At 49.3% G+C, this 26774-nt stretch overlaps 1 protein-coding gene across 2 annotated transcripts in view; it reads right to left on the reverse strand.

The window, feature by feature from the left end:
• Positions 1 to 26774, reverse strand: part of TRRAP (transformation/transcription domain-associated protein) — a 111106-nt gene that overhangs the window by 9330 nt on the left and 75002 nt on the right. Inside the window, exons 51-67 of one of the 2 annotated variants that reach the window (XM_006859748.1) lie at positions 21968 to 22087; positions 21031 to 21318; positions 20781 to 20918; positions 19722 to 19834; positions 19195 to 19330; positions 18782 to 18973; positions 15403 to 15598; positions 14847 to 15112; positions 14219 to 14319; positions 11208 to 11409; positions 9601 to 9765; positions 8274 to 8364; positions 7173 to 7318; positions 6274 to 6535; positions 4598 to 4823; positions 3483 to 3700; positions 2164 to 2348 (exon numbers count right to left, since the gene is read on the reverse strand). In XM_006859748.1, coding sequence (XP_006859810.1) covers positions 2164 to 2348; positions 3483 to 3700; positions 4598 to 4823; positions 6274 to 6535; positions 7173 to 7318; positions 8274 to 8364; positions 9601 to 9765; positions 11208 to 11409; positions 14219 to 14319; positions 14847 to 15112; positions 15403 to 15598; positions 18782 to 18973; positions 19195 to 19330; positions 19722 to 19834; positions 20781 to 20918; positions 21031 to 21318; positions 21968 to 22087 — 3045 coding nt within the window. Of the gene's footprint in view, positions 1 to 2163; positions 2349 to 3482; positions 3701 to 4597; positions 4824 to 6273; positions 6536 to 7172; positions 7319 to 8273; positions 8365 to 9600; positions 9766 to 11207; positions 11410 to 14218; positions 14320 to 14846; positions 15136 to 15383; positions 15599 to 18781; positions 18974 to 19194; positions 19331 to 19721; positions 19835 to 20780; positions 20919 to 21030; positions 21319 to 21967; positions 22088 to 26774 lie in introns of both variants that reach the window. The other variant, XM_006859747.1, reaches the window with a different exon arrangement.

The following is a 26774-nucleotide window of genomic DNA, read 5'->3' on the forward strand; positions in this document are numbered from 1 at the left end:
GGGGGGCTACAAAGGCAAGAAGTGACTGGCTTACAAGCTTTCAAGAGGGAACCTAGATCCAGAGGGCCTGGAGGAAGGTAGAATCTCTAGTGAGTAGTATTCAATCTGACTAGGTGAGGCTGATGCAATGAAAAGCAGATGGGTCTCTTGTGATACAATAGTGAATAATTGTTATCAGGACTGATTGTGAAGGTTGGAAATGTAGAGGTAGACGTTTTACAGCAAGGAGGGGAGGGATTAACTTTTCAGTCTAGGAGCAGAGGTCCCTAGAACCATCAAGGGAGAAGAGCAGAGAGCGGGACCCTACCCAAAGAAGCAGTGATGCCAGAACTGGAGCCAGAGATGATGACGTGGAGCGATGGAGCAACTGGAGACTTTAGATCCAGAGAGAGAGAGCGACCGTGCTGAAGACCTGAAGGGTACGGGGGAAGGATTGCATAGAGGGGACTGGTAACCATGGCAATGAGATGATATACAATAGAATGAATGTAAAACTAATGTTCTCCCACTTAAACTATCACATAATTCACAATAAAACATTTAAAAAACAAAAAAAGATGTATTGATTATTACTGGTGATTAGAATTCAAAGGTTGGAAATAAAGAGGAAGGACTTAGTAGTTGGAAAATATGGCCTTGGTGATAGAAATGACGCTGGAATTAGACATAATTTTGTAAGACCAACGTTGTTAATACCTTTTTAAAACAACATAAAAGACAACTGTACACATGAACCTCACCAGATGGAGTACCAGAAATCAAATTGACTACAACTGTGGAAAGAGATGGTGGAAAAGCTCCCTATCCTCAGCCAAAACAAGGTCAGGGCAGACTGTGGAACAGATCAATTACTCAGATGAAATTTCAGGCTGAAGCTGGAAGAAAATTAAAACAAGTCTAGGAGAGCCAAAACATGACATTGAATATATCCCACCTGAACTTAGAGATCATTTGAATAACAAATTTGATGCATTAGTATTACTCTTAATAGCCCCAATGTAGAAATAATCAAAAACATTCATCAGCAGATGAAAAGATAATGAAATGTGGCGTCTTCACACAATGGAATCTTGTTCAGCAATGAAAGCATCAAATTAACAAGGAGGAACCTTGAACACACTGTGAGACATGATAGAAACCCGTCACATGACCTGCATTCTGTGTTGTTCTGTTTACAGGAAGTACCCAGAGCAGACAAACCCAGCAGACAGACGACTGAGGGTAGCTTGTAGGGCAGGAAAAAAAACCCAAAAACGGGGAGTGGATGCTATGCTGGGCTCAGGCTTCTCTGTGGGGTGATGAAAACATTCGGAAGTTAGGCAGCAGTGCTAATGTACCATCAGTCTGAATGGACGAAAGCACACTGAATCGTGCACGAGATGCGAGTTATATTTCAGGGAAAGTGTTAAAGAGGAAAGCGTGAAGGACAACAGGAAAAAGTAACGAGACGAACTAGGAGGGCGCCGTTCTGGACGGCATGCCTCGTCTTCACTGTGCTTGGCCACTCTGCGCGCTGCTATGGGTGCGTTTTCTACCATCGGGACAATGTGCAGCGTGGCCACTCTCACCATCTCAAGTGTTCATCGGGCCGACAACAGTCTGGCCTGGCATAAACACACTCGTCGATGGACTAAGGCCCCAAACACTACCTGACTGTGCTATGTGTGTGGCTGTGGGTGGTCGGGGCAGACCCTGCAGTGTCTCTGGGGTCTGCCTGGGCTCTTGTCAGCACCTCCACACAGTGAGACTCTCACTTGCACCCTGTCTGGTGGGAAACCGCCTACAGCAAAAGCCACCCCACTACCAAGACCAGATGCCAAATCACTATTGTGTGCTGGCACATTGGTTCCGACTCACAGCCAGCCTGTACAGGGTTTTCAGGAGCAGCTGGTGGGTCTGAACTATCAACCTTGTGCTTATCCTACAGTACAAAACCAGGACTCATCTGTCTAATCAGCCATCTAATCAATTCTGAACAGGGTGTCCGAGGAGCAGAGCTTATCCCACAGTGCCACTCCAGGACTCCAGCCAGCGGTCACTCAGAGTCACTTCACCTCACACATCCCCGAGACTGCACACTGTGTATCGGACTTGCCATCAAAGCACTAACACAGAAGAGCAACAGCGTGAAGCCCTTGGTAAGCTCCCTGCCCACCCGAGTACCTGGTGGCTGGCCTGGGTTCCCCGTGCCTGCACCGTGGCCAGTCTGTCGTAGTAGCGGGAAATGGGGTTGTCGTGCTCGATGCCTTTCTTGGCGCAGCGCTGCTTGTAGATCTCCACCAGAGAAAGGGAGGAGGGGTTGTCCTCCACGAGGCGCATCTGTGGGGACACGGCCACGACACGGGGGACTGCGGAGGAGGAAGAGAAAGGACAGAGTCATCATCACCTTCTGGGCAATTCCTGGAGGCTGAGGAGAGGAGGCCGACACCTGGCGGGAACAATGGGCCTTCCACGGGAGGAGTCTCACTCTCCAGCTTCACGGTGGCCTAGAGAACAGCTGTGGGTGGTCCCTGGGAGTATTAGGAGAACAGTGACTGAATCCAAAATGACAGCTTCACCCAGAAATGAATTTGGTCAGTACCGCTCATCTCTCTCCCTGCGCAGTTCGAGGTGCTGGTCAGTGATGTGAGAACTCAGAGCAGCCTAATGTGAGGACGTCATAGGAAGAAGAGAACAGGGACAGGCCTACCCTTGTCTGGTCCCTGTGGACCACCGAGATAAACACTCTATGGAGCAGATAGCTCAAGGCAACACCTCTCGGGTGTCAAGTTAGGATCTGAGAGATTTCAAGATGGTGGCAAAACTGAGTCTGGCCAGAGTGGGTTTCTGAGCGACCTCCCCTGGTTTCTGTGTGGGCTGTGAGGGCCCGGAGTGACCGGCTTCTGACAGACGGTGACAGTCACAGCCTCGTCAACCCACAACACCCCCAGGGCTTGTGTTTACACCATCATCCAGAGTGAATTTCTTTAGAAAAACAGACACTTGCTCTGTCATCCAGAGCTGGGCTTGTGTACCTGCCAGATGCACACAGCTGGCGAGGCTACATCCCAAGCTAGCCCTGCTGGTGCTTTTGACTATATTTAAGTTGGGAAATCAACCTCAAGGGTTAAAGTCAAAATGGCTGGACTACACCTTGGCTATCAGAGGTCCTAATGGGACCAGAGGGCAGGTGTGGCATTGGGCCCCAGTCTCCACAACAGCGCTGAGATGTGTTAGCGCTGGGGATTTCAGGGCTCTGGTCTGTGTCTCCAGCACAAACAGAAACTGATGACCCACAAACATCCGTGACAATGCAGTTATGGGAGGCTTCCTACAGGCCTGCTACTTCTTAGCTCCCAGTCACCCGCTGCCCTTTGTCTTGAATGCCCTCCTGGAAGCAAACTCAGAAGGAACCCACGGGCTGCACCCCACAGCTGGCACCCAGAGTACCTGCTTTGTGGAGTCTCAGTGTGGCGCCTGGACATCAAGAGCCCGATGCTCACCTGTGAAGAACAGGTGCCTCTTGGTGGTCTCCTTCCTCTTCTCCAGGCAGGGGTTGAGCAGGCGCAGCAGCTGCAACACACGCTCCTCCCGGCGTGACTCGGTCAGGCAGGCGTCGTTCATGACAAGGTACGGGTAGATCTTGCCATTGTGCCCACGGATGTACAGCCTGCGCGCAGCGGTGTTATGCTTCTGCACAATCTCCACCCTGGGCATGAACCTGCGGCAACAGACAGGCTCAGCGTGGCACGGGAACCCTGTTCTAACCACGACCACATGGGGCAATCCAGTAAGGGGTAAATGCTGTGCTGCGGAGTAAGCTCTGGACTGCCAAACTGCAAGGTCAATGGTTCACATGCACCAGCTACAAATCGGGAACGACTTGACGGCACCTCCAGTGCTGTGCTTGTGGCCGTCAAGCCAGCAACAGAAACCTCCACTGTCAGATGGGGGCTGCACGTGAGGTCTCCCACCTGGAAGGTGAGAATTCTAACACTGAGCCGCCAGGCAGCACAGCAACATCTTACAACTTAGAAGGCCCTGGGTGCTGTAGCAGGTTAACCTGCCCTGCTGCTAACTGGAAACCCACCCAGAGTCTCCGCCGAAGAAAAGCCTGGTGGTAATCAACTTGTGAAAAATCAGCTACTGAAAACCCTACAGCATGTAGTTCTACTCTGACACATGAGAAGCTGCAATCAGTTTTTGTTCCATGATGCAGGGCAGAAAACCCATCAGAGGGAAAACGCAAAGTGGGGAGAAGACGACACCAGAGCATCAAGGAAACCGTACCCCAGAGTCGAACATCAGGGCTGAGAATGGGACACTAGGAACTCAGGTACAAAGTGTCGGGCAGGACCATCCTCTGGGGCATGGTGGAGTGACCACACCCTCCCCAAGAAGCCAGTGTAGGGATCCCAGCCCCTTGCCCACACCCCCTCACCAATCCCGGCTGTTTACGAACAGCCTGACTTGGAAACCCAGGCCTGTCTGTCCGGGAAGGCCCATTGAAGCACTTTTTATAAATACCACATAATTTTAGCACCTTCTGGCTCTGCTCTGCTGTTGACCGAGAAGGAAACAAACCCTGCGAGTCGCCCCCTCAGGGCACCCTGCTCACCGAGCGATCTTGATGTAATAATGCGTAGGCTTTGGCATCAGGAACTCCCCCGGGATTTCCACCTCAGCAGTCTGTGCCGAGAAATTGCTCAGGAAGCGGCATTTTTCTTCAATGAGGAAGAATTTTGGAAGTTGCTTTGTCTTGGCCTCCAAGATTTTAATCCATTTTTTCAGTTTAGAAATAAGATTATGAAGCTTCATGGATCCTGGAACACTGAAGTCAAAATCTTCAAAACAAACACAGCGAAACCCACTTTTAAATGTTTGGGCAACTTCACAAGTCAGTTACTGCTCACCCCAACCACCTCTGAGTCCACAAATGAAGCAACCACTTAGTCCCTGGCTTCCAGTGGACAGTGGACGTTCAAACTGCAGAACCAAGAGAAGCCACCGTCTGGGCCTCACTCTCGCTGCCTGGTCCACATGGAACCCCGTTCCTCCTGCAAGGCCACAGCTGAGGCGGCCAGTTGGAAAGGCACCGGGAGTTTGTGAGCAATGGCCTCACTCCCGTAACAAAGGCCCCTCAAGGTCCTGGCTCACAGCTGCCGGGCAGCACCGCCCTGAACAATAACCAATGATGAGGACTTAAAGAGAAAAGGCCCATTGGAGGGTACTCAGCCCTCCACGATGGAATGAGGTGGCAAGAGACTGAATTGACAACAATGAAACTCCAGGCACTTCTCAGATCCTGACACAGGGAGCTGTCCGCGGTCTAATCAAAACTCCCTGAAAAGCGATCAGTCCCTCCCAGTTAAGCTCCTCTTGGTCCCAGGTTGGGAAAGCAGAGGACCCTGTCCAGAAATCAGTCCAGAGAGCTGACTAAGTAAGGAATGGAGGCCACGCTCTCCAGGCCTTGTGTCAGCAGGTCTGAAGGCCTCGCATCCTCAGATCCCACCCAGGTTGGCACCAGCCGCACCAACCCACTGCCAGGCTCCCCTCCTCACAGCCCAGCAGGGACACAGCCTCTCTACCCATCTCCTCTGCAGAACAGGTGGACCTGCACGGAAAGACAAGGATGGCGGTGTCCGCCAGTTTAGAACCAGAAATCTGACTGCAGTCAGCCCCACATACTACCCCCTCCGCTTCCCCCTGCAAAACAGAATGGAACCAGGCCCAGAGGGAGGCCTGGGGCAGGGACTGGCCGTTTCAAGAGTCAGTGATATATACTCAGTAAGCCTCCTTTAGCCTGGGGACATTTTACTAGCCAATCAGATCCCAGATGACAGTCACTTTCAGGACTGGAACCTGCACTCACGCGTCGGAATGCCTGGTTGGGTACCTGGCATTCAACCGCCCAAGAGCACCAGCTCCTCTGCCAGTGTGGGGGGTGGCTAAGACCCTAAGGACAGATGGAGAGACTCCAGCTAGGATACACATACATGAAAGATTCAAGGCCAGAGATCTTGTGGGTCTCAGCAAAGGCGTGACACCTACAGAAAATAGTTTCCCTGTCGCTTCTCCACCAGCAGCCACCCCAAGCTCATACCTCTCACAGAGCACCTGACATTCTTGAACCCCTAGACCACACCTTACACTGGCTCCCACCAAACCACATAAAAGACAGGGTGAGGGAGGGCAAGAGTGACCCGGCTGGAAAAGACAATCCCCGACTTGGAGCGGCTTGTTCATGGCAACGAGGACACCTCAGACCGACAACAGCGAGAGACGCAAACGCACCCGTTGTGAACTGGCCTTTCAGCTTCTGGAAGACGGGGTCCTGGGCCGTGGCCTGCGCCCGGCGGGCGAGAGACTCCGAGGCTGCGCTGGAGAACATGGTGGACACGTTGGACACATTCTCCAGGCCCACTCCAAATGTGCTCACCAGCTTCTTGACAAAGTTCAGAGTATGTGGGGTGATCTTGGCATCAGACACGGCTCCACTTTTCTCAAACGCTACCGAGTAGCATTTGGCCAGGCCCTGCTGAAGCTGCCGGAGGACCTGTGGAGAATCCACAGGTGTCAGGAGATGGTCTTGATGCCAGAGCCACCAAAACGCCCCCGTCTGCAAAGTCCCATCACCACGGGCCACTACCGTGCCCACCCAACACAGGGCGGTGTGTTCACACCCTGGCGTTCCTCACAGTGCAGCTTCCCAGGGCTCAGAGCACATCTCCTCGCAAACCACCACCACATCTTGTCATGTGTACACCTGCCTGGTGGCTAAGCAAGAAGCCTGGTGCTCGGCTAGCTTTACCCATAACATCCCCAGTAACACGAGGGAGTGTCAACAAGTCTGTGAAGTCACGTAAGTCAAAGATGACAGAGCTTTCCCATGAACTTTTGAAGCCCCCTCATCATAAATGGACGATGGCCCCTTGGTCCACCCCCACCCCAAATCAGCATCTGGGCAATCCAAGCCTGATTGGACCTGGCTGGGCTGCTGAGACAAGGACCGTCCCAGGGATTCACTGCGGGGCCCCCTCCCCGCTCAGGCCCCGGGTGGCAGTCAGTGACTAAGCTCATGGCATTGAGCCAAGCAAAGCTCCAGCTTTTTAAGTGTCAACTTGACACACGCGTGTTCGGGGGCAGGGGTACCGAATCGCCCAGCTGGCCGGTGGTCCCTCTCCCACGAGTACCTCCTCATGCCAGTTTTCGCGGAACCAGACCATCTGGTCAACGATGCCCTCCAGGGACGACAGCAGCGTGGGGTGCAGCTCCCGCTGCATGTGCATGATTCGGCTGCAGCGCCACATGGGGGCCGTGGCTCTTATGGGCCCTGGATCTGATGCAGAATGGGACTGGTTACCCACTGAACTGGGCTGCTGCTGTCCAGAATCTGAGAGCAACACACACAATGCCAACGTCAGCGCCACACCGACCACGCCCCAGCGCGGGCGGCACAGCAAGCCCGCCACTCGCTCGGGGACCATGGGCGTGGTCACCTACACCCTCGAGGTAAGAAAGGAAACGTGGCACGGTGCTGACGCGTGCATCCCAGAAGGGGCACACCCGCGTTCACTGTACTCAACCTCTGAATGTGGGGGGCTTTCCAATGAGATGCCTGCGAGACTGTCCCGTCACTCCTTGTTACTAGAGGCTGAATGTGCTACCTACCACAGCTCAGAGAGTCTCCAACAAGCTAGTCTACAAAACACACCGTTCACTGGCAACAGCCAAACCACATAGCAAGTACCACTCCTCTACAGAAACAGAGCTTATTTAGACTCCCCCTTGTGTCCTCCTCTCCGGCCTACTTTTAGTGACGATGTGAATCTATTTAAGGAGGTGTGCTGTGAGGTTAAGCTGAAGCAAGTTGTACAATCCGCTAACCCACTCGCTGCCAATGTGACCAGTGACCAAAGCCACATGCTTAAGAAGAGCGTCTCGGGGCTGAAACCTGGGGAAGCAAGCAAATGGTTCTTTGGCTGTTTGGAAAGTGCCATGCTTAGCCACTGAGCTACACTGTGAATTTACTTACTAGGAGACTGTTCCAAGTCTTACATTATTTTTATAAACATCTACTAAACTTACTTCATATTCCAATTCTTTTGACAACTGAAAATATTCCTCATAAAGGAAACGAGAGATACATGGAGTAGCTTCTGTAGTCTAACTAATGAAGTGCATTAAACTTCCTAATTTTCTGTAGTTGACAGAGGTGCTTGTTTTTCCTACTTAGTGGATCCCATCACCCAGGGACTTCACTCAGAGGTCACGCTCAGCTGCCCGGCACGTACCGCTCTTGTAGCGCTCCCGCTGTTCGATCTTCAGAGTCAGGTATAGAGTCCGGATGGGGAAGTAGACGGCTTGGGGATACACGCGTCCAACCTGCTCAGAGACACGATGGAGCCATGGTCAGAGCCCATAGATGCTTCTACAAAACCAACACCAAGTCAATAAGCAGGAAGGCAGCCTGGCACCGGGGACCTGGCACTCGAGGCCTGACTAGCTGGCGGGCAGGACAGCTAGTCTGGCTGTAAGGTCAAACTCGGGTGTCCCAGCGTCTCTGCCAGGGACCGCTTGTAACAGATCACAATTTGACTCTTTAAGAGCACCCCTCAGTCTCGACAACAGGAACACTGCATGGGGACTAGGAATGGATCTCGCTCACCCACAGCCAGGCCCATTGTAGCAAGGAGACCAGAGCAGCGTCCACAAAGGTAAGAGACACCGTTTTTACTACACGAGGGTTTCCTGGCTCCTGGCCCTTTGACATGTGCACACAGACCTAAGGGAGGGATCGCCTGTGACCACAGGGTAACTGCTGTGGGTGATGGGCTCCACCTTCACCCTGACAGGACCCAGAGCCCAACTTCAGCCCTCCTGAGTCCCACACAGATGACGTACCGCACGTAAAGAGCGAAATTACACAGAACCGCGTGCAGCGTGACCACCTCACTCATGACCAGTTACATCAGCGCTGCTATTGTCTCTGTGAGTGCAATCGGGGCTACTGCAGTCACAGACCCAACCATGCCACATGTCCACGGTTTGGGGCCTTCCTCTCTACCCTTTTCACAGGAGGGGGTCGTTCTGAGCCCTTCCCAAATACAAGAGGGGGCTTCCAAAAGTTTGTTCCTCTTGTAATTCCATTTTCCCATGAACCTCTTGAGCCCCCCTCCTAACAGTGTGTCCAGTTCCCCAACCCCAACTCCTGTCCACATAATCTCCGGCCTTAGAGGAGCTGTGAAAGGTAACCACCACAATTAGGGGTCAGTTCAATTCTCTACAAATCCTCTAAAAAGCGGGCCTGAAAAGCAAGCTTTGGGCACCAGAGTCAGATGCACTCTTGGAGAGGCCATTTAGTTATCTTACATTTTAACAGAATGTGTGGAAAGCAACAAAGACCTTAAAACTCCACACCTTCATCTTTTATCAGATACTGCATTACAACCAACCGAGTCTCTTCCCCAACTCAGGACTGCACTTAACACCAAGTGCCACCCAACATTCAAATAAATGTCTAATCATGTTCAACACTGCGCACGTGTTTTCTTTCTGGAAAGCAGGAAGACGAGAGGCAGGAGAGCCGTGTGAGGATGAAGGTGCGGCCCTTGCTCCCACCTGACTGATTAAGTTCAGCAGCAGCTTGCCCTCGGAGCCAACCAGGCAGGTGAGCAGCTGCGGGATCCAGGCCAGCCACTGGATGGGAGGCACACCAATGCAATACTTATCCACGGCGTCGGCCAGCGTGTTCTTGTCATCATCAAAACTCAAAAGCCACAACACCTAAAACAGAAAGGAAAGTTCTAGAGCTGAATGAGAATCCTGAGGGCCGCATTCCAGTGACTTTCTTCAGACACTGAAATAATACATAGTTTCACTGACAAGTGGGAAACCATAAGGAGGCTAACACAGTACCTCGAGAACTAACAAAAAACGTTTCAAGAAGAAAAACAGGGTCTGAATGTTGTTTGACTTTAGATGCTTTACGTCATCGTTAGTGACGACCACTAACAGATCCAAATCTCTGCTGCCAGGTGCCCAATGATGTTATGCTGCCAAAAGGCCAGGGCCTGCCCCACCTGCCAATTCAAAATGTGTGCTTTCTCACCAAAAAAAATGCAAGAAAGAGTTCTGCTGAATATCCCTGATGACTACCACCCTCAGCTTAGGCAGCCATGGAGCGTGCCGACAAGTCAGCAGTGTTGGGACTGGGCACTTAAGACAGTCTCACTGCAGCGGACCGATTAGTCTATGCTGTTGTGGGCCACTGCGTGAACTCTGACCTACAGTGACCCCATGTGACAAAGCCAAGCTGACATCTTGAAAGGAGCAGATCACCAGGTCTTTCTCCTGTAGAGACACTAGGTGGGTTTGAACAGGCAACCTTTCAGTTAGAAGCTGGATGCTTAACTGCTGATGTATACCCCATAATCTGACATCGATTCAGGGAATTCGAAAAAATCCAAACTCTCAAGTGTACAGAAGCAAGATTTTCTGCAGCAACACCACCAGGGCAGGTTCATCCGATTCTTGGGAGGAAGGGGAAGAGAATTTGACATCAAGTGGGCAGTCATCTGTGAGCACATAATTACCCGGCCCTGTGCAGGGGGTCTGTGGGGGGAAAGACCAGCAGTGACCAGGGAGGTCACTGTGACCTCTCACAAGTGCTGACTTGTTCGCAGGCCACTGTGGGACTATGACCCTGCAGAGAACTACCCTACGCTCTCCCTCCACACACCCTGTGATCCCACACTCTTGACTGTGGCCCAGCATTTGTCACATGCACAATCCTGGGACGTAGTTTTTGCAGCTAAGGATGCAATGCCAGATCATGAGAGAACCTCGACAAGAGCAGGCCGTGTACAAACAAGGCGCTTACATCAAACAACCCAACAGCTGAAACCACAGCTTCATGTGTTCTCAGAGGTGGGAGAGGAGGGGAAGGGGAGCCCTTGCTTAGGGTCACTGAATTCAGGGTAGTGTGGTGAACTGCTCTGGAGAAGGATCGGGAGGGTGTGCTGATGTTAATGACTACATCTATATACAGAAACCGCTGACTGGGGAATGCTTTGTTGTGTCTATTTACACAAGTAAGAAACACACTAAGACCAAGAACTATGGAAGGGAGGTTGGGGAGCCGTGGGAACTCAGAGCTAAGAGTGGATGGGTTATTAAATCATCACCAAGCCAGGCCTCAGGAGCCATGGATGGCTGCCCAGACTCACCTTGGCCAAGTACTTCCTGGATTTGCTCTCATTCTGGTGCCGACAGGCGTGCAGGTAGCAGGTGATGGCAGACACGCCCAGGTGCAGCTGCCGCTCCTTCACAAAGATGTTCTCCAGGTAGTCGCCCCACATGGCCCAGGCTTTCACCAGCACATCGTGCATCTGCACCGCCGCCGAGAAGGCCTTGTTGGCTTCCTCAGACCTGAGAGATGACAGGGACCAACCCAAAACAAACACCTTGGTGGGATATGCTTCTCAGGTCCATCAAGTTCCAAAAGGGTCACCACTCAGAGGAACACCAGTGCCCATTAAAGCGGCCACTTCCCACTGGCCCTCCCTCAGCCCCTAGAGAACCCCAGTCCCTTCAGATCTCTCTGGGTTTGCTTACTCTGGGTTATTTATTTTTCTATTGTAATTCAGGTGAAATTTAGAGACTGAACAGGATTTCCCCCTGATGATGCACACATGTTCTGATCTGTGATGTTGGCCGTAGGTCCCACAATATGACTGCTTCTCCCATTCCCTCTCCCTGTGTTCTCATTCCTCCCCTCCTTTCCTATCTCCACCTACTCTGTCCCTGAACAAATGCTATCCCCTTTGGCTCTCAGAGAGTTGACTGCTCTGAGATGTGTGTACCTCCCTGGGTACACCACATAGGCCTATTTTCTGGCTCAGTTTGACGGAAAGAGTGAAGTCCAGTTCCAGGCCTGACAGGTAATCACAGGTCATAATCTCATGAGTTATTGTGGATATTTCACGTAAATATATCCATTTGTCAGGGAGCAGAGCTGACATCTTTACAAAAGCATTGGACACAATGTTTTCAAGCTCCATCCATGTGGCCCCATGAATGAGTACGTGATCCCTTTTTATGGTGGAACAATCTCCCCTGCATGCATGTGCCACATTCTGCTAACCCACTGCCCTGTTGGCTATTGTGAACAAGGCTGCACCAACCAGGTAGGCACAAATCTTTTGGTTTCATATCAAAAAGGAGAAGTGCTGGGTTGTATGGTAATTCTACTTTTCATTTTTTGAGACCTATATTAAATTGTCTATACTGAAAGAGCCCTGCTGTGGCCCAAGGTCAGCAGTTCAGATCCACTAACTACTCTCAGAAACCCTATAGAGGGTCGCTATGAGTTGGAACTGACTCATTGGCACATAACAACAAAATATTAAAAGATGACCGTGAGTCAAAAATCGAAGTTTCCACCTTAAAAAGAAAACTGTAAACAAGTAGAAGAAAAGATCAGAGCAGACATCAATGACATGAACTATAGGAAAAAATAAGTGTATCTATGATACCAAAAGTTAGTTCTTTGAAAAGAATGAAAAAGACAGCCTTTTAGCTGGACTAAGAAAAACTGAACAAAACTCAAATTACTCGGAAGAGAAATGAAAAGAGGAATATTCTTATTGACCTTTAAGAAATTAAGCATAAAAAAAGCTTTTTAGTAAAGTTTCAAAAAATGTGTACCAAAAAACTAGTTACCTCAATTAAAAGGGCTGATCCTTTGAAAGACACAAACTCCAAACTCGACTGAGCATGATGCTGCTGTCAATTCTGACTCCCAGGACCCCACCAGGTCCTGCGTTATCCCCAGGATTTGTTAAGTTCACATCGAGCGCTATTGAATCGGTTCCGACTCATAGCAGCCCTGGTTACGGTTTCCGAGGAGAAGCTAGTGGGTTTGAACCGCCGACCTTGGGGTCTAGTGCTGATCTTATGGCATCGCACCAGGACTCCATCTCCCAATAGTAGTGTTCATGTTTCCACGAACATTTTGTAGCCCTTCATATTTAAGCCAGTGTCAGAGTCTACTCTGAGGGTCTTCCTCTTTACTGATGACCATCTCCCAAGCATGATGCCATTTTCCAAGGACTGAGGCCACCCAACAACGTTGAAAGAACATGACACAAAGTCTAAAGAGCACTCTGACTGTACTACTTCTAGGAGAGACTTGTAATACGAGCTAGCATTTCCAACCCTAGGTATGAAGCCCTCAAAAAAGGGAAAACAGGAACTCAGGCAGATACTTAACTGCTCATGTTCACTGCAGAATTATCCACAATAGTGAAAAGATGGAAACAACCCAAGAATCCATCAAGAAAGAAGAGACGTGGGATAGTCATACAATGAAGCACACACAGGAATAAAGTACCGACAGATGCTACATCAGATGAGCCAAGTGAACAGGCCAGGTAGCAATGCTTCCATAGAAATGAAAAGTCAAAACAGGCAAATCCAGAGACATAGGAACTCAGTGGCTACCTGGGGCAGGGGAGGGATTGGAGAAAGAACGAATGCTAAAAGGTATCAGTTTCTTTTGGAAGTGATGGAAGTGTTCCATAATTAGCTAGTGTGATGGACAAACGAAAAACATCCACTTCCAAATGGTGGGTGTTGGTTGTGTGAACTGTACTTCATCAAAACAATGAAAAAGACAAAACCGCTTTATCTTGATAAAATCACCTAATTTAAAAAAACCAGCTACAAATGTCAGCTATGTGGGCGTGAATGCTCTGCGCATGTCAACAGTCAGCAATTCTGTAAGTATAAGACTTTTTATAAGATGTCAGCTGGTGTTTATTTCCCTACAAGAGGGTACCGGCAACCCTTTTCTGTGAAGGGTTTCAGGGTAAATGTTTGAGCCTTGTGGGCAGATCGGTGGGCCAGCAGCTCCGCTGTTGAGCTCTGGGACAGGCGTGTGCCGGTCCCACAGCATTCACAAGGCCCAGAGGTCAGCCTACTTATCACCCTGAAAGGACCAGTGGCACCAAACGGCAGGCCTGAGGGGGCAAGGGCAGCCCACGGCAGTGACAGTTCTTTGTGGGTGAGCCACTTGTTTCTAAAAAGCTTTTTCAGCACCACATGTCAGAATAGCTTATCGAGCTGTTGAAAGTCGCTACCTTCACAGCAGAGCGTTGATGCAAACATCATACCTGACCATTGCCTGGTCTTTCTCGATTACCTCCCCCCTCCACCCCCACCCCGAAAACACACATACTTGTTGATCTGAGCCAAGAACATTCCCTTCAGGGCATAAAATTCAGCTGTCATTTCTTTTGTGAAGTATTTCAAGTTTGTAGATTCAATAACTTCAAGGCCCTATTTAAAAAGAAAAAAAATTTTTTTAAAGGTTCAATAGTAACATCATAAAACGTATTTGTCAAAGCAACAAGCCCTAAAAATGACTGACAAACACACTTTAAACTGGTGTGACAGACAGACTTCCTACCATCAGAACTTACGGTCCATCCAGTAGTATTTAGAGAGAAATCACTAAATCAGAGCTAATAACTAACAGCATATTACCCTGTAATATGAATGCTTTCCCTCTTCCAGGTCTGTATTAGTACTTCCCTGAAGGGAACCCAAATCTAAAAAAAAACAGCCAACCCACAGCCACTGAGTCCATTCCAACTCACAGAGACCCTACAGGATTTCTGAGACGGAAATCTTTCTCCCATGGAGCGGCTAGTACATTTGAACTGCTGACCTTGGGGCTAGTAGCTCAGTGCTCAACTCACTGCGCCACCAGGGCTTCTTACACTTACGTCAATTCTGACGTTAGACTTTTGTCTTTCCTTAAACACATGCATCGTGTGGATTCGAGACCACAGACCACACCTTACCTGCATACACTCATTTTTCCCCATGACCCCTGCCAGCTGCAGGTAGCATTTGACCTGCTGCCGAATCTTCTGGAAGCAATCCACAATAGGAACGGTTGGAATCGTGTGAATGCGACTTAGTATGTCCAGAGCCACATTGACCAGCCCTTGCTTCCGGGCAATTTTCCCATACTGGATGATGGCTGATGCGGAGGCGTGAACCCCAAGCATGGCGTTATTTGAACTGGGGTCGTGCTGAGAACTGTTTTCATATGCAGTCACAATAGCTGAAGAGCAAAGAAAATGAGAGCTTCGCAACAAGATTTAAATGAAAACTGAGATGCAAATCAAATGCACGCTGCTTTGTTAGACTCCAGTTTCTCTTCCTTCCTCATGTTTTATGTTGAGAATAAATTCTAGGACAACTGAGTTCAGTGCTACCAACATGGGTGACTCCATCATGAAATGTCAGAGGTTGTCATAAACACTCAGATAGCTGGCAGATTTCAGAGCGTGCCGGATCAGCGGTTTTACCTCATCACTACAGGGACAGGGCGCGCCGGATCAGGTGGTTTACCTTGGTAATGGTGCTGCCGCCACATGAAGATACTGCTCCAGTGGGATAAGTCATCAGACACGATGGGCAGCCGGTTCCGCCACGTCTTCACCACCGTCTTCATGTCATGGAGGCTGTTGTTCCGCCCCAGGTTGTTTGGCTGCAAACCTGCATTGATTTGGGCAGCTTCCTGAAGTTCAATGATCTGCTGGGCTGCCTGGAAGGAACAAGCACCACAGATTCCAGAATCAGCATTTTATGGATAGTCAGGCTAGATGCACGGACATACTGGAGGAGCGAGCAGGAAATGAGATGTGTGAAAAGACCTCTCAGTTCAGTTTGCAAAGACAGCACTCCCATTTACGTGGTACCTTCAACACCATGCTTCACTGTCTCCTACTCTCCACCCCAACTCCACCATGCGTCCCTTGGCCCCCCTGACCTGACCACCTCACTCTATGGCTACTGCGGGGATGGGAAACCATGGATCACCCCCAAAAAAACCACGCTTTTCCATGCCCTCTGCCACCAGGCAGATGTGGTCTTTCATCTCAATGTGAGAGGTGAGAACAGACCACACACCCTGCCTCAGTCTGCCTCGCCTTTCACCAACACCTGTTCTCCGTCTGCAGCCCTGTTCAGCTCCTGGAACCCAGGGTCCTGCTGGTCTCTTAGGGACTATTGAGCCTACTCTGGTTCATGGCGACCCCATGCTAGAGAGTCTTCTTGACTGTCATTTGTATAGAAGTTGATTGCTACAACTTTCCTCCACAGCACCACTGTGTGGATTTAAACCGCCAACTTTTCACTGAATGGCCAAGCACAAACCACTGACCTCACCCAGGGAGTTTCTGAGGTTGGTATTTACATTTCTAACCACATCCTGTACAACTATCTACACTGTTATCTTGTCCACCCCAAGTCTGGGCCACCACCAGCTCCTGTACCTAGCCACTACCTATACACATTCTTCCACGTGAGCTGTGGCTCCTCTTTCGGGGTTTCCGCAGTGATCTCTCCCTTCTCCAAATCCTTCCTATGTTTCCTGTGTGCCTACACGGGGCCAGCCTCCCTCCTGTTTTTAATCGACCTTTATGAATATGGCTGCTCCCACAGGCGGGGAGCCCCTTTAAGGCAGAATCTCATCTTAAAAAAATTCGTTGAAGCTCCCAAACATCACAATTAGTATTCACAAAAAATGTATACTGTAACTATTCTGTAATGAAATTAGTCACTTGTTTTTTTTTAAGTATTTGACTCCTTTTCTCTTCTCAAATTCTCTGTCTGAATTGAACTCTATTCATAAAATAGTAAACAGTGAAAACAAAATGCTGTGACTTAAAATACTGTGGGTATCACCTACGAATCTGGAGGAGCTCTCTCTCTCAGCTATGGGTTTGTGGTGCTGTTTTGGGGACTTTCAATGCAGTTGGACTTGTCTAGAAACAAATGAACCCCAAAATACTTAATATCACCATGAGCAAAGCAGAGAAGAAAAACATAACCGCTTTTCATTTCATGTCCTAAAACTTAAGTCAAGATTATTTACTCTATGCTTTAAACACATAACTAGCGCTGTACGATAAACAATCAACAGTGAACCACAAAGTCGGCGGCTTTGGGCCCACCAGCCGCTCGTTGAGAGAAAGATGAGGCTTTCTGCTCCTGCAAGGATCTGAAACCTTGGAAACCCTGTACAGGGTTACTGAGTTGGAACCGACTCATCAATGCTTCGCTGTAACCCAAATCAAACCAAAGCCGCTGTCCAGTCAGAACCACACAGCACATAGTTTCTAAACGTCACAGGGTGCTCCTCAATAATGAACACTGGTGTGCTGATGATCCCATAAAACTCATGCATCAGCCATTCCATCCTGTCTTCTCATGTAACCACAGCTTTTGCTAACAGAAGGTTTCAAAATGTTTTAGCCACAGCTAAAAAGAGCAGTTTATGCATTGCCTAGCAACCAGACCTCTCATGTGGCGGGTTCTGAGCACAGCAGGCAGTGGTATCAGGTCCAAATATGGCGGCCACATGTGCTGCTTTGAACGTTTGCTGGCTGCCATATTTGAGTGGGGCACCACTACCTGTTTCCTGAAAACCAAACCAAACCACCACTGCCATGAATTAATTCAACTCCAATTCACAGAGGAGAACTGTCCCTTAGGGTTTCCGAGACCACCTCAACTTTCTCCCATGGAACAGCTGATGGGTTTGAACTGCTGACTCTGTAGTTAGCAAGCCAACAGTTAGCACACAGCGCCACCCATTTTAGTCAAAATTGGGTGGTGCTGTGGGTCAAATCTTATGCATGACCCAATGGGTATGCACTGTTGTTTCCGCTGGTCATTACTGAACTGGTTCCCAGCCACGTCTAGAAACTATAGGACCCGGCACCTTTCTCTGCACTTCCAGAGGCTCTGGAGGGGACATGCTACTAATAAAAAGCTGAAAAATGTACAGAACCTGCATTAGAGAGACACTGTTATATCCCAAACCTTCATACACACCTTCCGAAAAACCAGAATGTAGTCATGGGAAATACTCAAAATAAGGAATAAATTGCTTCAACAAACTTCAATAAGCAACTACAGAATGATAAAAACCAGTAAGCTAGCTGGGTCCCTCAGGAGGAAACCAAGGGCAAGTCCGAATCCCTGCCACACACTGGGCTGCAGTCAGTGCTGGAGATACCAGAGGGGAGGGAAGCAGCATAGTCCTGTGCGTGCGTGTGGCCCTGCGCAAGGGGGGGGGGGAAGCGGCTGCACTTAGATCGCAGCAGTCGGATGGTGACTGGTGTGGTGACTCTTAAGCAGGACAATGCTCGGAGCAGTGGGCTGTCTTCAGAGTCCCAGCACAACGCTGGCAATTTTAACAGGAAACAAAACCACAGGCGCTGCCATTCTGACTCCAGGCGCCCCGTGTGTCAGAGTTGAGCTGGGCTCTGTAGGGCTGTCAGTGGCTGAATTTTTGGAAACACCTTGGTTGCCATCTCTAATCTTCCGGATAGTAACTGAGCGCATTAACTGCACGCCACCATCCTCCCCAAGACTGCAGCGGGCAGTGTGGCGGGCACTAGAGCACACTGCTAAAGCAGAAATCAAAGTCGTACGGTTACTACAGACGACTTTATCCCTTGTTGTCACAGTAACTCTGTATATGGTTTCCGAGGAGCAGCTGCTGTGTTTGAACCACTGACCTTCTGATCAAATACTTATCCCACAGCACCATACAAGGATCCCCTGGAAGCAGCAAAAACAAGGCGTCATACTGTTTTCTGGGCTCCGGCCACCCTTTCCCCAAGGGGCCAGCTGAAAGGTGTTGTCTTCGCTGCTGTGGTGGGCCTGTGAAGCCAGGCCCCCTAGCGTCCCATGCCTGGAGTCCCCACAGGGGGCTCACCTGGAGGAGGGGCGTGTGCACGTGAGACACCACGTGGGGCAGCCGCCGCCACTCTCGGATGGCCAGACTGCTGGCCATCTCCACCAGCCGCTCGATGAAGCTGAGCTGCTGCTCCTCAGGGTGGCAGATGGCCAGGTAGCCTCGGTACATGTTCACCTTCCAGGCCATCTCCTTGGGGCAGCTTACTTCTACCTGGAGGGGAAAGAGGTCACACAGGGAGAAATGGGGGGTCGCTCGCCAACAATGGTCCCACAGGAAAAGACAACTTTTTTGGTATCTAACTAGGAAAATCAACAACAGAAACGAAGTGAAAAGCCGCCATTAATTTTCTTTAGAGCACTGAGGCACTGACTGCCACTCGGACCCCCACCACGGACAGGGCACCCCATCAACAGGGTGTGGAGGGCGCTCACCTGTACCAGTGCCTCCTTCATGGCAGTCCAGTTGGAGACCCGCCAGGCGCACTCGAGGACGAGGTATGGGTTTATGTGGCCCTTGGACTGGCCATACTCCGTCAAAGCCTCCCACTGGTTCAGCTCTTTAGAGCACCTGCAGGGTCAGGAGCAAAAGGGCAACTCAGTGACCCACACGGCCACACCCCAGAGGCAGAAAGGGCAGGCGGGGAGACTACTGCTCACACACTCCCCCATCCCAAGAAACCACCAGGCAAGGAGAAGGGAGCTTCCACACATGAAGGTGGGCCGCCATCTGCCTCCGGTAGGAGACTGCTGGCCAGGGACACCAAGCCCCGTCCCCTCCACAGCCCATGAAGATGATTTTAACAACTCAAGACCTAGCCGTTTGTTCTTTCCTTGAAGAAGTCCAAAGCCCTAAGTAAAGCGGCCGAGTCTCCTCTGAAAGACTTTTATTAGGAGATGCCGCTACTGCTTCCCTGAGCTGATCCCTGCATATGTCCAGCACAGCACGGTGGTCCGCTCACCGGATCCAGTGGTCTTCCCAAAGCTGGTATTCCGGGAAAATGGCGGGGGATGCATTGCTCCGCTCATGTTCCTTCTTGGCTTTATCCATGGCCTTTTCATAGGATTCTTGTGCCTGGAAGAGGGGTAAAGCTCTCAAACCACCATCAAGTGAAAAACACATTGCCAGTGACCGCGGCTTGAGGATCTGCGGTGGGCAGATCACAGGCCCGGAGAATCACTCCCTCCTCCTCCTCAGTTGCTTATGCCGAGACAATTCACCACCACGAGAGAACAGAAAAAAGGGAGAAAGGGGTGTGAATCCCCACCCAGGACACAAGCAAGGGAGACTATAGACAACCATGTGATGATGATGGCAGGGGCCACCCGGCACCAACTGTGTAGCTCAGTGCCCCCCTCCCCCTCCCCCACCAGACACAAGGATGACACTATGAAGATGCAACACAGCCCATCTAGACGCAGCTCAACAGAACCCCAACAGCGTCCCACCAGCAAAACAATGATGAGCTGTACGAGTTTCTCTTATGTCAAGACGTGCCCCCAAAGGGCCTTAATTTACAGAACATAAGGGGGCTTCACAAAGTCCATGGGAAAATTCCATGATTTCATTCCGTTTTCCCACAAACCTTGTGAATCCATCTGGTACAGGACCATCTCGTTTTAACTGCACCTTACAGGCAACTGCATTGTTTCTGGTCAACAAAATGGCCGTTTGGGGGCAATGCTGCATTAAGCAAGTCTATGGGTGCTGTTTTTCCAACCATGTGTGCTCACTTCCTGTCTCTGTGTCCCAGTGCAGTCATGCTCACCATCTCTCTCACTTTTTCATCATACTATTTACTGTGCACTTCCTAGACGACAGTCTAGTGTCTTCTAGGCACTGGGACACCGTAACACGCGTGGGACTCGCTGGCTTGCCTGACTATCACTTTACGGCACTGACCCTGGATCCAACCCTGACTGTATCTCGGAGGCCTGTTTGCAAATGCTTTTGATAAAAGAGTTGCCGTCTTATTTCAGCATGAGCCTGTGATACGAACCACCTCACCCGGCAGTCGCACCTGCTCAAAGAAGCCGTGTTGCTCATAAGCAATGGCTGTTGCTGTCTCTGAGTACTTGCAGCGTTTCTGCCACAGGCCGGCCCACATGTCCTCCTCTTGTAACAGTGAGTACAGCTCAGCAAGGGAGTCCAGGATCTCCTGAAACACAGCAAGCACCCAATTTGTGTTTCTGTGAAGCTGCCCTTCAGTGTGACGCGCACCTGGGAGGGACTCAGTGACACGACCACGTGGCTGCACCCAGGCCCCTCACCTGCTGCGGTGGAGTGATGCTCTCCTGCTCGTAGCACTCCGTCGTCTGCTTGGGCTTGATCTGAAGACTCAGGCCCTTCTCGAAGGCCTGGTGCTCCAGCACCAGTGTGGAGCGGAACCACAGGTTGTGCGTCTTCCCCAGGTACTTGAGTACGCAGGGTCTGATGGGGATCGGGGGCACGCACTGCGACATGGCCTCCACAAAGCAGTTCAGGGCGCTGGGCTGACAATCACGCTGCACCTGGTGGCTGCCGCTGCACAGGAACGGGCTGATCTCGCCGGCCAGTGCCTGGACAGGAGCACGTCATCCGTTAGGCCTTCCTTCAGAAACCCATAAGCCACCGCTCTCTCTCAGCCTCTACTGGATTAAGTTCCCTTACTCTTTGAAAAGCCATCAAGACTATTTTCTTTCATGAATACTCATCAATAGTGTAACTGCATTTTTTTCAAAGAAAGATTTTTTTTTTTTTCTGTTAAAAAAAATTACATAACAAAGCTTATACCAATTCAACAATCTTTAGATGCAAGATTCAGTGCTATTAAGTATATTTGTCCTTAATGGTTTGTTGACCACCACCATCATCCTTCTCCAAATCATCCCACCGCCATCAGCAGACACTCAGAGCCCCTAAGAAATGGCACACAGTCTTCTCTCTCACCACCTTGGTCACCACTAATGAGTTTTGTTGTCTACATTTGCCTGTTCCACACGTGTGGAACTGTCCACTAGTAGAGTCTGTGCTGGCTCCCTTTACTCAGCACCTTTCCATGGTGCATCCCCGTGGCTGATGGACCAGGACTGTCTCCCATCAGACGTTATCTGTCGCCCCTTGGATTTATTCTTTATCTGTTGATGCAAATTCAGACTCCTTCCACCTTTCAGCTGTTGTCTGTAGTGTTGGTATAGACACTAAGCTGGGTTTTAAGTACATACTTACATGCTGCTGTCTGTCAGACAGAATTTTCCAGAGTCTGGGGAAGAGCTGGACCCACGTCTTCTCTGCCAGCGTTGTGGAAATGTGGCACAGCTGGACAAAAGCACTGAGCAGGGCTCCAGTCTAGACAACAAGGGAGACAGCTCAGAGGGCTACGGACGTGGGTGCCACATCCCACTTCATGACACTCCACCCACCCAGGCCCTCAAGATGCCGAGCTCCTCAGTTTTCAAGACCAGAGCAACACCCAGGGAGAGCCAATGCTCAGAGGGGTTCTGCCGCCGGACACCCTGCAAAGACAACATTTGCTCTTGCATTTCCTAACACCAACAATGCCAACATGGCCAAGACATGCAGAAACACCAACAACACGGAAGGTAAAAGATGACCCACACATCACCTGAACGGGGGGAGAGCAAACACAGAGGGCAAAGGGACATGCACACGCAGAGGAGAGAAAGGCCTGCTGACAGGTACATAAGCCCAAGGAGGAGATCCTGAAAACAGTTTTGTCTCCACAGCTGACAAGTGGACAAGAGGAGGTCACTGGAGAGGAGCCCAGGCAAGAAAGAAGGGCCCAGGGACCACATTATGGCCACAGATACGGTTCATTTTGTCCTGGCCTTTGCGGTTTGTTCTCAACTCTGAATCAGCTGCCCACGTGTCTTACAGAGCCTGGTCCCCATATGGCTCTCAGCCCTCACCAGCACCCAAAGGGCTGCCCCTGACATGGAACAGGGTATCAGGGGACGTGTGCACCCTAGCTACGCCTTCAATTTCCCCACAACAGGCCCAGGACGGGAAATGGTTCCTATACCCATGTCGCTATCGAACATTTAACAACCAAGGACATAGCCAAGGAAGACAAGTGAAAACATCCAAGTACAGAATATTTGTGCCGGCATAAATGGGAGGAGTTAACATACAGGAAGTGACAATACCACCTAACTTGATCTACAGACAGAACACAATCACGATACAAATTCCAGTAACATTCTTTACCCAGACAGAGAAACAAACGACCAACGTTATATATGGAAAGAAAAGGAGCCCCAAACAAGCAAAGCAACACTCAAGAATAAAGCAGGTGACTTCACACTCCCCTAGATGAACACGTAGGACAGAGTCACTATAATCAGCAACACACACAGACCAGTGGGATAGAATCGAGGGCCTAGAAATCAATCCATCCACTTATGGACAAGGAATTCACAATGAGGGCTCAAAGTCCATTCAATGGTGGAGAAATCAGCTCTTTAACGAAGGCTGCTGGCAAAACTGGGTAACCAACCACTGGCAGAAAACTGAAACAAGACCATTACTTCACGCTGTACACCAAAATAAACTCAATGTGGATCAGAGAGCTAGCTACATGCTAAACCAAACTATAAAGTTCCTGGGGAAAAGCACAGAGAGAAAACTATGAGACCTACTCTTTCATAAAAATAGCACGATAAACACAACAAACGCACCAATAGCAGAAGACCAATTAGATAAATGAAACTTCATAAAATTTTTAAACTTAGGCTCATAAAAAGACTATCAAAAGAGTAAAAAACGTACATACTGGGGAGAATCTTTAACAAAGATTTATCTAGTAAGGGTCTATTCTCTAAAACGCACAGAAAATGTAAACAATTCAACAGCAAACAGACAAACATCCCAATTAAGACATGGGCCAAGGACATGAACAAAAAACTTCACCAAACAGGACATGCGAGTGGCCAAACAACACATGAATAAATGCTCACATTAATTAACCATTGTTGTTAAGTGCCACTGAGCTGGTTCCAACCCATAGCAACCTTGTATAGGGTTTCTGAGGAGCAGCTGGTGAGCTTGAACCGCTAACCTTGCGGTTGAAACCGACTTTGCAGTCCAGCACATCCCACAGCGCCACACCAAGCCTATTTGTTGTTGATGTTAAGTGCCATTAAGTCGATTCCGACTTACAGTGACCCTGTATAGGGTTTTCCAAGGAGCAACTGGTGAGCTTGAACCACCGAACTTGCGGTTCAAAGCAACTTTGTAGTCCAGAGCATTAACCCACAGTGCCACACCAGGACTTCAAGACTCTATCGTTGTTGTTGCGAAGTGCCATCGAATTGGTTCTGACCCATAGCGACCCTGTATAAGACTATACTGGAGAGATGCAAATCAAAACTACATGGAAAACCACCTCACCTTAGCTAAAATGGCACTGATAGTTTAGAACCCTTATCCACTGTTGAGGAGACAACGGTATGGTGCATTCTTTAGAACTAGAAAGAGAATGATCCCATGATTCAGCAGAAACACTTACTAATGAATATCAAACACTATAGTATGGATTACACATCAAAATAAAGAAAAATGCTTATAGCCAGACCAATAAACATCATCATGATAAACAGAGAAAAGATAGAATTTGCCAAGGATTTCAATTTCCTTGAATGCATAATCAATGCCCATGGAAGCGTCAAGGATGCAAAGGGCATAATTACATTGGGCAGATCTGATGTAAAAGATCTGTCCCAAGTGTTGAAAGCACAGACACCACTTTGAGGACTAGACGTGTGCCTGGCTGAAGCCATGGGAAGGGAGGGGTTCATATATAACTGGTATTTTTGGCAATGGGAAAAGTGGCACCAAATGTGGATCTAGTGAACACATGAGCAGAGTAAATGAGGTTGCTGAGAAGTATTCAAGAGGACTCTCCTGTACTGAAGAATTTGACATGTATAAACTGGCCACCAACAAAGACAAACAAAAGAATGATCACATCTGTCTATGTAATGGCACATTTGTTGCACAAAATGACCTGTAAGTACATGTGAGTACAAACACATAGGTGTGGGCACATACATCCACAGAAGACACAATTATAGCTTCTCCTTGGACATAACCAAACACCTACTGATACGGCGAAGTCTCATGGGACAGACAACTCAGTCAATTACTTCAACAAAGTTCACATTCGGAACCTAGTGAATTCAGTAGTGCCTAGGGCTTTAAAAGCTTGTGAATGGCCATCTAAAATGAAATTACTCATCAGGAACAACAGATTAAGAAGGACACCAAAGTCTCAGAGAGGGAACAAGTCTTACAAGACAAATGGCCTGTATGAGCCACAGCCTGAGATCAGAAGAACTAGATAGTGCCCGGCTACCACTACCTACCATCCGGACTGGGATTCACAATGGGTAGTTCTGGATAGAAGGGGAGCAATTCAAAGTCGGAAAAATGGCCAGACTGGCTAAATCAGCTGAGACTGCCCTGAGGTAAAACCCTGACCTGAAACCATCTCCAGAAATCACCTTTCAGTGGAACCAAGTGGTATACACAATCAAGGTTATTATCTTCATTTTGCATATAACTTTGTTCCACCTGTATGCATGGCACTCCGTTAAAACAAAAAAATCAGTATGAGACCACAAGTCCAACGTCTACAGTTGTTGTTAAGCACTGCCGAGTTGATCCTAACCCATAGCGACCCTGTATGGGGTTTCTGAGGAGCAGCTGGTGAGCTTGACCTGCTGACCTACGGTTCAAACCAACTTTGCTGTCCAGCGCATTAACCTGAAGTACCACACCAGGACTCCAGCATTTACAGTAGTATGTCCTTCAGGCAATCTTTGACCACACATACATTCATGGTCCCAGCCCCAATAAAGTCATGATATTCAAATTTCCAGGTACATACAATGGTTCATAACAATAAATGAGCACCACTTTACGACATGCATCAAAACATTACCATTATGTAAATGATGTTTAAATGTATCTACAGGTTTGTTTTTAAAGTTCTTTATGTATTGAAAGGTACACTGTATACTAAGACAAGCATATATGACTAACTGATATTAGATACAAACAGTATGTAATCATTACAACTTGCACACACTGGTAATCAAGAACCTGACTTATGTACATAATATGGTGTTTACACAATCACTTCACAAAGTGCACTATAGATCTTAAGTAACACATGACTACATCTGTAAAGATTTGGTCTCAGAAACCCTACACAGGGTCACTGAGTCAGAATCGACTTGAAGGCAGTGGGTGAGTACAAGAAAAGGCTCAAAGCCTTTTTAATGGCTTAAAAGCTTCACATGCAGCAGATGAAGGTGAGTGTGAGGAGGAATTTGTTGGAGGTAGGGGTTGGTACAGTCATTTCTAACCAAACCCATTGCCGCCAAGTCAATTCCAAACCAATAATGACCCCATAGAACTGAGCAGTATGGCCCCTCAGGGTTTTCCAGGACGGGGAATCTTCATGAGAGCAGAGAGCCTCATCTGTCACCTATGGAGCAGCTGGTGGGTCGGCCCAATACTTCATACATTGTGGCACCAAGGAGCGTTTATGCCAAGGTGGGTATAAACAGGCAACCTTGTGGTTAGCGGTCTACTGCTTATCCATAGTGCCACACCATGACTCTAACAGATGACTACACATAGCTACGTGTAGACAAGGTCAATGAGGACAATGAGATGGACAGAGAGCAAGCAGGAGGTAAAATCAGGTCAGAAGGGAGGTTCACTCCCAGGAAAGCAAGCCCTGCGAGGCACACATCAAGAGGTGGGGCAGGCGGCTCTACACTCACGGCATCCACAGCTCTGGTGTGCACAGGGTACTGGGGCTTCAGGTTGCCAAGGTCGCGTGGTCATAACCTCTTACGATGGGAAGCACAGGGCTAAGCACCTCAGATCAGGACTGAGACCCTTGGGTCTGGTCATGTCTACTCAGCCCCACCCACCACCCGAGAGAGCAGCCGTGGCCCCAGAAGGGCACAATGAATCACACAGGTGCCACCACCAGCTGAGCCGA

Source organism: Chrysochloris asiatica, unplaced genomic scaffold (assembly GCF_000296735.1).
Source record: "Chrysochloris asiatica unplaced genomic scaffold, ChrAsi1.0 scaffold00034, whole genome shotgun sequence".
Taxonomy (NCBI): Eukaryota; Metazoa; Chordata; class Mammalia; order Afrosoricida; family Chrysochloridae; genus Chrysochloris; species Chrysochloris asiatica.